Source organism: Dunckerocampus dactyliophorus, chromosome 7, assembly GCF_027744805.1.
Source record: "Dunckerocampus dactyliophorus isolate RoL2022-P2 chromosome 7, RoL_Ddac_1.1, whole genome shotgun sequence".
NCBI lineage: Eukaryota > Metazoa > Chordata > Actinopteri > Syngnathiformes > Syngnathidae > Dunckerocampus > Dunckerocampus dactyliophorus.
This window is the reverse complement of record NC_072825.1, coordinates 25,523,432-25,533,379: the sequence shown is the minus strand read 5'-3', so window position 1 is coordinate 25,533,379 and position 9,948 is coordinate 25,523,432. Positions and strand designations below refer to the sequence as shown.

Below are 9,948 nucleotides of genomic sequence, written 5' to 3'. Positions count from 1 at the left end.
GTGGTGGGCGAACAGGGGGTTCAGTAGCCTGTGTTTTTATGAGGGTTTTTTTTACTAGGGATTATTGTACCTGTTGTGAGATCATTCAAGCAATAAAAGCCTGTTCTGGCTAAGTCTGGTGATTGTGTGTCTCCCCGATCATTACAGTAACATTACTGACACCTATTGACCACTGTGGAATACTACATCATTCACAGCATCTTTGAATGCATCTTCTGAATGCCTTATGCATTTTAGTCCATTTAGCCATTTCTATGCTTGAAAATGTGCTTCAATATGCTTATTTGTGACTAATAATAGGCCGTATTCAACCACAAAACAGCATGATTTATTATATGTTTCCTTAAAAACGTGATAGAGTGAAGCCACAAAATTTGAAGCGTGCTGTGGCGAGGGACGACTGCACAGTATGCCACGACACATACTGGCACCACCTGTTATTTTCTTCATCGATTTGAGGTAAGGCATTTACTTGTTCAGGTTTGTACAAGCTTAATTAGAGCAGCACAGTCAGGAGATCGGGAAGATCTGGGTTCGAATCTCCGCATTTCTGTGTGGCGTTTGCACGTTCTCCCCGTGCATGCGTGGGTTTTCTGCGGGTGCTCCGGTTTCCTCCCACATTCCACAACATGCATTTTAGGTTAATTGTCTACCATAATTGTCTAAATTGCCCATAGGTATGAATGTGAGTGTGAATGGTTGTTTGTCTATATGTGCCCTGCGATTGGCTGGCCACCAGTCCAGGGTGTACCCTGCCTGCCGCCCGAAGTCCGCTGGGATAGGCTCCAGCATACCCGCCGACCCTAGTGAGGATAAGCGGCATAGAAAATGGATGAATGGATGGAAGTAATGCTTTTGCGAAGACTGAAGTGATCACTTTCACACATATCTTGCTGAGAATGACGTGTGTGTGTGTGTGTGTGTGTGTGTGTGTGCGTGTGTGTGCGCACAGTCTTTCTGAGCAACTCGTGTGAAGGAGGCTGGCAGCTTGTTTCAAGATGCAGTCGCACCTTCGCCAACTTCTCGCTGCCGCAGAATCATAGCATCTCCACAAAGCCTGCCCACACACACACACACACACACACACACACAAAAAGACCTCGGCTGCGTGTTAGGGGGATGGAGAGATGTAAATGACTGTACACTTCAGCAGTGAGAAAACACTCAGTGCAAAAGCCTGCAGCCACTATTAAAAGCCATCTCTCATGCAGCAAGCAGAAGAGACCAGAAGCGACACACCTGCTGGAGCTTGTGAAATAAAGCATAGGATTGAGATGATGGAGGGATGAAAAGGTCAGGATGGTGGGAGAGCCAAGCTTTGCTCACTTCTGCTGCGTCAGGGAAAACTCAATAGCCTCTTTGGAATTTCTCCCCCCTTTAAATGCCATCCTTCTTTTCCATCCCAGCTCTAATTGAAATTCTTCAACACCTCGCCTGACCGCACGGCAAGGAGGGGGAAAAAGACAGTTAAGCAGCTGACATTGTGAATTTAAACAAGAATGCAAAGCAGCGGCTGGTATTTATAGCCTGAGCAGTAGGTGTGGAGTGAGAGGAGTGTGGCCTTAACGTGCCATCTCTTCTTTAGACCATTTCCTCCGATAAAGACTCGATGATACTACGCCTGCGATAAGATACAGACTCATTTGGCAGCTAATCTGCCTCATCCTCTTAAACGGAACCTCTCCGAGCGAGCGCGAGCAGACCTCGCCTGGAAGAGTGCAGCTTTTGGGGATTTGGGCTCGTTGAAAGACAAACGGCAGTGCGGCAAAAAAACGCTCTCTAACACTGAGTCGAAAGCCCCTTTCACACTGACGGGACGGGGGCTGTGTGAAAGGGAATACCGGAAAGCCAGAACAGGGGTGTGAAGTTTAGAACACTGCATCTGATATAGGTGAAAAAGCCTATTATTAGTATGAACTTTGGTCTTTTTTTCCAATTTTTGCTGTTGTTTTAGGGTTTTTCCAAATATTTCAACTGTCTTCTTTAATAATCTTCGTACATTTTCTTCTTGCAATATTATGACTTTATTCCCATAATATTTTGACTTTATTTCCATAATATTATAATGTTTCAACCAAACCTTATTTTCCAAAAATTTTAACTTTATTTGTTTTGTTTTTAATAATATTCTGATTTAATAAACTAACATTACTTTATTCCCATAATATTTAATTTAATTAGAATTATAATATTAATATTTCCCATAATAACTTTTCCCCAAGCTAATTTTCCAAAATTTCCCCAAAACTTTGTTTTGTTTTGTTTGTTTCTCATAATATTACAACTTAAAAAAAATAAATTTAAAAAATCTTTCATATTTCAACTCTATGCCACTAAAATGACATTATTTTTCCTCACAATATTACGAGTTTATTCTCGTATAATTGCAACTCTTTTTCTCATTAGAATACGGCTTTTTTTCTTAATATTTCGACTTCATTCTCGTAACCCATCCATCCATTTCCTATGCCGCGTGTCCCCATTAGGGTCGAGGTGTGCTGGACGCCTGGTCGCCAAGATTATCATTTTTTCCACAGCCTCATTTTCCAAACAGTATTCATGCTTGTGTTTGTTTTTCATCATATTATGACATCTTTCTTTAATATTTCAACTTTATGCTCCTAAAAGGATGTTATTTTTCCTCCTAATATTACGACATCATTCTCATGAAATTACGACTTTTTCTCGTTTGTGCGCAACTTTTTTTTCTTCATATTTTTGACTGCATTCTTGTAAAATTACTACTGATTTTTATCCATTTTTGCTGTTGTTATTTTTTTGTTTTCTCGTTGAATTATATTTCTAGAGTGTGCCGCGGGCCAATAAAAAAACAGCTGTTGGTTGCAAATGCACCCCCTGGCCACAGTTTGGACACCCCTGTTAAAACACCTGACTCACAATCTTTGGAAGCAGTCGTCAGTGTCCCACAAGTATTTCACACATCACACACTTTTTGGAAGACAGATTCTCTTTATGAAACACAGCAGTGTCCTGCTTGGCTGGGTTCTGTGTGAAAGACAAAGGCAAATAAATGCACGATCTACTGTTACGGCCCCGATGCCTCAATATTTGATGAACCAGGCAAATAAAAGCTGGATCTACTATTACGTAGCTTGTGCCCCAATTTTGCAACAAATGCCTTTTCTCTTGTTACGGCTCTGATGCACCAACACAGGTGAATAAACATGGGATCTACTCTTACGTCTGTGAGGCCCCACTTTTGTGTCACAGGCAAATCAATGCAGGCCCTGCTGTTACATCCTAAATTATGCGGCATCTCAGCATAAAAGGGGCAGAGGCAGGACAGCGGCTGTGTGAAATGGAATAGCAGAAAACTGTGACAGTTCTCAGCATTTCTCCCACCCTGTTGTGATGAAAGGAATTGTAACCGGCAGACAAATATTGCACATGTTGGAGGTTTGCAAAAAGCTAAGTCACTGGGTTCTGTGTGAAAGACACTGGCGTCTTTTGCGGCATCTCAGGACAGCGGATGTGTGAAAGGGAATAGCGGAAGAGGGTGCAAAGTTTAACACTCACTTCTCACATCCTGTTGTGTTGAAAGCAACTGTCCCTGTCCGACAAGTATCGTATACATCGGCCATGTCGATGAATGGACATGCAAACGGATATTAGTTCTGTGTGAAAGACACGGGTGAATAAATGCCGGCTCTACTGTTACATCTCTGATACGCTGATTTTGCAGAATCTCTGTGTGTGAGGGGATGTAGGCACCATCCCAGAAAACTGGAATGTCGGAAAAATGTCCAGTTTAATTTGTCGGCCATGTTTTTCCTTTACTTTCAAACACTCAGCTGCACCCCTCGAAAATGTTGAAACCTGCACAAGACAAACATCTCATGGAATCTTCCATTCTTCTTTCAAGCCCGGTGAGGTGTTCAAGGTTCGGGCAGGAGTGTTGACGCCGTCCGTGTGTTACAGTTCTCACCATCCAAGTAGGTGGAGGAGTGAGGAACTGGCAGGTCGGAGGAGGAGGATTGAGGACTTGGCTCCTGGTGGTGCAGAACTCTGGCCAGAAGAGTTGACCTCCCCTCCCTTTCTGCCCCGTCCTCGGCTTCGGTGCGAAACGGCCGTGATGTTCCGGTGTGCTCATGGTTCTGTCGGTCCAGACACAGAGAGAGGGGATAGAGGACCCGGTCTTGGTTGGAGAGGGGGAGTGTTAAGCACCCCTGCTCCCCGTCTCTCCCCTCCCACTGCTCCTGACTGCTGAAGCTGGCTTGCTCTTGCGAGTCATCCCAGCCGAGGTCCCCTTTCAGGTCCTCGAGGTCATCCGACGATTCCAACCTGTGGACCTCCCGATCCCGGTTCTCGTAGAGCAGCGTGGCGGCGCAGATGAAGATAAAGAGGCCCAGGCCCATGACCACGGGCCCCGCCAGTTTCATCCTCTCTACGTGGCTGCCCACGCGTCCCCCTACGGGCTTGGGCACTGCGGACACATACCCCACCACAGCCACGCTCATCCCCGCCAGCACCACGGCCACGCCCACCATTAGCCACGCGCCCGGGGCGGAGCGCAGGTGCAGCCGGGTTCGGGAAGCTCCGCCTTTTCTCAGGTGGCATGCTGCTGGGAGGCAGGCAGGTGAGGAGCGGGAGGAGGCGGGGCTGCTGACAGGGCTGCTGGCGGCTGTCATCCTTTGGCTTTCAACTAGGAGACAAAGTGTGCCGCGTTAGTAAAGAGGCGAGTGGGGAGGGGCCGGGGGGATGGGTTTTTTGGAGAGGACACATGAGTGCAAACAACAGGAAATAGCTGCTTTAATAGGACATGTGGCTCAGTTAATGAGACGTCTGTCCTCTGTGGGGCTGCATGCTGCATCCTCATCCTCATACACCAATACACTGAAACCATCAGTGACCACTCGGCAGAAAGCGCTGTTATATTTAATACAGAGTAGTGATTCAATAAGTATTCAAGTGTGAGACTTCCTCTTCCTGTCAGTCTATTCAAACAGCCTAAGGGGTTACCCCGTTTTTTACATTGGCCTGTGGGGCAGTCATGATATACAACTCTGCCTGGCAACAGGCAGCTGGCATCGTTCTGGTTAGTGTGTTGGGGGTTTTTGTTTAGGCTCACGCAAAAACTACACAACCGATGACTTCTCCGTGAAACCATGACATTTTGGTGAAAAACAAATGTCATTTGTTCACTTTTGCTTTGTCTTTCTGCCCTTATTTGGAAGCGTTTCCCCCAGTGTTCCGTCATTTTCCGTAAACCAAGGAGGAGTAACGAACATCATACAGACAAAAAAACAAATACAGTCGGGTCTCGCCCCTTTGCTGTTCAAATTTCACTTCACGCTATCACGGGTTTTCTAAGGAAACGAATTAATAAATACATTTTTCATTAAACATTCAGTTGATGTTTTGTGGTTGACCATACGACCAATTATTAGTGGAAAAAACGCATATTTAAGCTAGTTTTATGTACTCTTGGCCCAAATTGAGCATTTTCAAGAATAAAAAGACAAAATTAATGGAAATACAAAATAGGGCATTCAGAAGACGCATTCAAAGACGTGATATGTAGCGTTCTACACTGGTCACTAGGTGTCAGTAATATTACGCAATAGCCACTGCAGGAAGTACGCTGTGCAGAAAAAAACAGGGAACTCTCCCAATGCTAACCATTTTTTACAGTTTTACACGCATTACACAATTCTAAATGCATATAAATGACAAATGAAAGGGATATATGAACATTGAAGGTTACTTTGACCTTCATTGAAGATGTTATCGTCGATGTGAGTGTTCCCAAAGACACCACGTGGCAGGGAGACACCGCACGCACACCACCTTCCTGTTTTGCCGTGAGTTCTTTCTTGAATTCAATTCAATTCAATGGTGTTTTTCACCTAACTTTATCAAAATGCTGGCACTTGAAACTTTCTGTGGCTTCTTTTTGGGTTCTGAGGTGAGAAACACTCTCGAATGTAAAAAACAACTCATGGCAAAACAGGAAGGTGGTGTCCGTTGGGTGTCTTTGGGAACACTCACATCAAGGCTCATGTCTTCAGTGAAGGAAAATGTAATTTCATTCATGTAAGACTAGAATTGTAAAACTATAAAAACGTGTTTTGTGTTAACATTTTTGGCTTTCTGGAACGGATTAAGTGGATTTACATTAGGTCTTATAGGAAAAATTGATTCGGTTAGCGTCCTTTTTGGTTAGAGTCAGACCTTCTGGAATAAATGAATGACCCTAACCAAGGTTCTACTGTATCTTTCTTTTTTTTAATATCTCAAGGGCCGAATAAAAGGCCCCCAGGCCTCACTTTGTGATCTAAATACTGTATATCGTACCTCGTGTATTTTAACGTCGTCTCCCCGTTTACTACGCATTATGATTTTTTTGTGCGGCTTTTGGTCGATGCCGACTTATGTCGCCATCCACTGCTTCGGTCTCATCAGAGCGCCGGCCGCTGATTGCAGAAATCAACACAAACGCGGCTGCGCTCCATCCTTTTTACAATGTTTAAAAAGTACCTGAGAGTGTCGCAGTTTTCCTGCTCCGTCTTCCACGATTTTGACCTCTTTTGTCAATGCAGTCATTCCCAACTCATCTTTGGGGGGGGGGGGGTTTGAAGGGCACAAAGTGCTTTTGGCAATGTAGAGAGCTGTTGCTGGCTGCACTGCTGCGGTACAGTTCAGAAAAGAGGGACAAGGTTGCTTTTACTTGCCTTGTTTTGCTCCTCAGCACCAATCATCGTCCCACTCGAGAAGCATCAGTTGCCTCGGTCGTCCACTTATCCGCTCCTCGTCATCTTTGGCTTGCAGTGCTCGAATGGAGACTTTCACCTTGTTCCCCCACCCTCTGACGTTTATCCTCCTTGAGCCCGTGTGCGGTGTGAGCCACTGCAGTCATCCACACTCACACTAAACCTTGTTTTATTGTAGGAAGTAACAGTGTTGTTAGAAAAGTGCTGCAAAGCTGCTCTGCCTCCTCTCGCTCTCTCTCTCTCTCTCTGTGTGTGTGTGCTTTATGCTTGTGTGTGTGTGTGTGTGTGTGTGTGTGTGTTTGTGGAGGAGGGGTCGTGGGAATGAGGGGCAGTCTCACGGTGAGTCGTGTTATTCTTGGAGGTTGACATTCACGTTGATGTAATTCCACTTTTTTTTTCCCGAACCAAAAAAAAAAGTGGAGCCTTAATCTTAACAATGCAAAAATAGATGCAACATGTGTTGAAGTGTTAGCCAAAGCTGTTGTGCTTTGTGTCGGTTGCAACCTTTGGACTACAGCAGGGGTGTACAACGTGCGGCCCGAGGGCGTTTGGGTTTTTATTATTTTAGAAATGTTGTTTTTGTTGGCTTTTTGAAAACAACTTTGATACACAATTCCCAAAGAGGAACCGGCCTTGTTAAGAACATGAAAAGATGTCCCTCATTTCTTGAAGGTGATTGGTTCCAGACCCGACCGTTATCAGTGACTTGAAATGAAGGTCATACAAATCAAGATGTTATATACACTATTTACAGCTATGCACATGTTGATCAAGCCACGGGTTTATTGCACGGTTTATTGCACAGTTATTGCATGGTTATCGTACAGGACTTTTGAGGTAGTTTATATTATGGAGGCTGACAGCTGCAGAAAGGAAAGACCTGCGATATCGCTCCTTCACACACTTTGGATGTATCATCCTGTCACTGATGGAGCTCCTTAGTGCAGTGAGTGTGTGTTGGAGGGGGTGGGAGTCTTTGTCCATCATGGAGGACAGCTTGGCTGTCATCCTCCTCTCGCCCACCCCCTACACCTGTTCCAGAGGACATCTCAGGACAGAGCCGGCCTTCTTAATCAGCTTGTCCAGCCCCTTCCTGTCAGCTGCTGTGATGCTGCGCCCCCAGCAGCCCACACCATAGAAGATGGCAGAGGCCACAGGAGAGCCATAGAAGGTCTTCAGGTCTGCGCCCCGCCCCCCAAAGGACCTCTAGACATGAAATAACACCCCTACAGTCACCTTTACACTCGTATTACCCAATAGATTAGACATAATAACAGAAAATAAGCCATTTAAGACACACTGTAAATAAAACTCGTGCTCAGGGAGATGAGTGCGTCGCTTTTAGCTTGACTGTAGCTGGGTCACGGGCGTAGCAGTAGCCCGTGTTCTGGTTCTGATTATTATCTTGTTCATATTATTGTGCCTGTTGTGAGAGCATTTAAACCTGCAATAAAAGCCTGCTGTTCCAGCGATCAGCGATTATTACCATAACATTGCTGACACCGAATGACCAGTGTAGAATGCTACATACAGTATCATCATCTTTGAATGCGTCTTCTGAATGCCTTCATTTAGTATTCTAGTAGCAATTTTTATGCTTGAAAATGCTTAATTTTGGGAAAAAAATGTTAAATTTGCTTAAATATGCATATTTCTTTTACTAATAATAGGCTGCATTCAAGCACAAACTGTATGATTTGTTAATTGGTTCATTTTTGAAAAACTGCGAGAGTGAAGCCATGAAATTTGAAGCGTGAATTGGCGAGGGATTACTGCATACACGACGAGCTACTATTAACAGTGGTTAACTTCTTTTTACACTTGCGACACACTGCGACACGACTGACGCTCACGTTACACGTGATTAACGTTACGGTAGACTGTATTTACATCTTAACATGAACAGTGGTTAACTTATTGTTACACTTGAATGACTGTTAAATATGCATCTGCAAAGCCAAGCACCCTCACTTTTTACGATTTTTGGCCTGCGGCACATCGTAGAAATACATTCAACAACAACAACAACAACAAACAACAGCAAAAATGTGTACTAATAACTAATAATGACACAAAGCTTTGTCTGTAAATGTACATGACGTCTTTTTTTAAGCCTTTTTAACAAAGGACCAGTGTAAGGACTACAGCAGGGGTGTCCAAAGTGCAGTCTGGCAACCATTTATGGCCCTCGACACATTCTAAAAATACAATTAAACAAGAGAACTAAAAAAATTGCAAAAATGGGGGAAAAAAGTGCAGTAATTTTATGAGAATAAAGACAGACTATTTGGAGAATGAAATCCTAAATAGCATAAAGTTGAAATGTTTAAGACTGAAATGTGTACATGTATTTTTTTTAAGTCGTAATATTATGAGAAACAAAACAGAGAAAAAAGTTGCAATTTTAGGAAAATTAGGTTGTGTAAAAGTTATAACGTTACAATAAGAAAGTCAAAATATGATGAGAATAAAGACATAATATTACAAGAAAAAGGATATGAAAAGAAAATTGTAAAAAGGCTTAAAAAAAATAAAAAGTAACAATGAGCAAAAAAGTGTAATGTAAAAAGAACAACTTCATACTCATAGTACGCCTTGTCGCAGATAACTCAAAGCTGAGATGCAGGCTGTTTTTTTCTTTAAATATAAAAAAAACATCTGTGCTTATCGACATGGGTTGCTTTAGAAAATGTAAAATCAGTAATCGTTTGGTGAGACCACCATCGAAGCACCAGACTTGAACAACCGGCTTTTATTGCAGGTTCAAATTCCCGCACAACAGACACAATAATAATAACATAATAATTAATAACATGGATTACTGTTGTGGCCACAGCCCACAACAAGCCAAAATTCAACTCTGAACCCCCAACGTCACTTCCTGTCTGCCATCGATTCTGCTCCCCTACCAGGTAAACTATCTTAAAGGTCATATTTTCTCTGATGATATCTACTGTATTGGGTAATATGAATGTAAATGTGACTATATGGCTGTTATTTCATGTCTAGATGGCTATAATAATATTAAAAACATATTTAGAAGGTTGCAAACAGGTTTTCTATGCCATAACTACAAAAATATTCCATGAATAAAGAAGGAATCATACTTAGTGGAAATTCACTTATCACGGGCGAGTAACCAATTAACTGCAATAAACGAGGGATTTCGGCATTACCTTTGGCCAGTGCTTCGTAAATAGCGGGGCCGGTCCCCCTC

At 43.2% G+C, this 9,948-nt stretch overlaps 1 protein-coding gene across 1 annotated transcript; it reads right to left on the bottom strand.

Annotated features, from left to right (window-relative positions):
• Window positions 1–2,603: 2,603 nt before the first annotated feature.
• LOC129185142 (uncharacterized) lies at window positions 2,604–6,952 on the bottom strand. Its single transcript, XM_054781862.1, has 2 exons — window positions 6,693–6,952; window positions 2,604–4,663 (listed from the first exon to the last, which is right to left on the bottom strand). The coding sequence occupies exon 2, from the start codon at window positions 4,647–4,649 to the stop codon at window positions 3,897–3,899; it is 753 nt and encodes a 250-aa protein (XP_054637837.1). The 5' UTR covers window positions 4,650–4,663; window positions 6,693–6,952; the 3' UTR covers window positions 2,604–3,896.
• Window positions 6,953–9,948: the final 2,996 nt, after the last annotated feature.

Coding starts and splice junctions, on each gene's coding strand:
- LOC129185142 (XM_054781862.1), bottom strand. CDS start 4,649: ATGACAGCCGCCAGCAGCCCTGTCAGCAGCCCCGCCTCCTCCCGCTCC.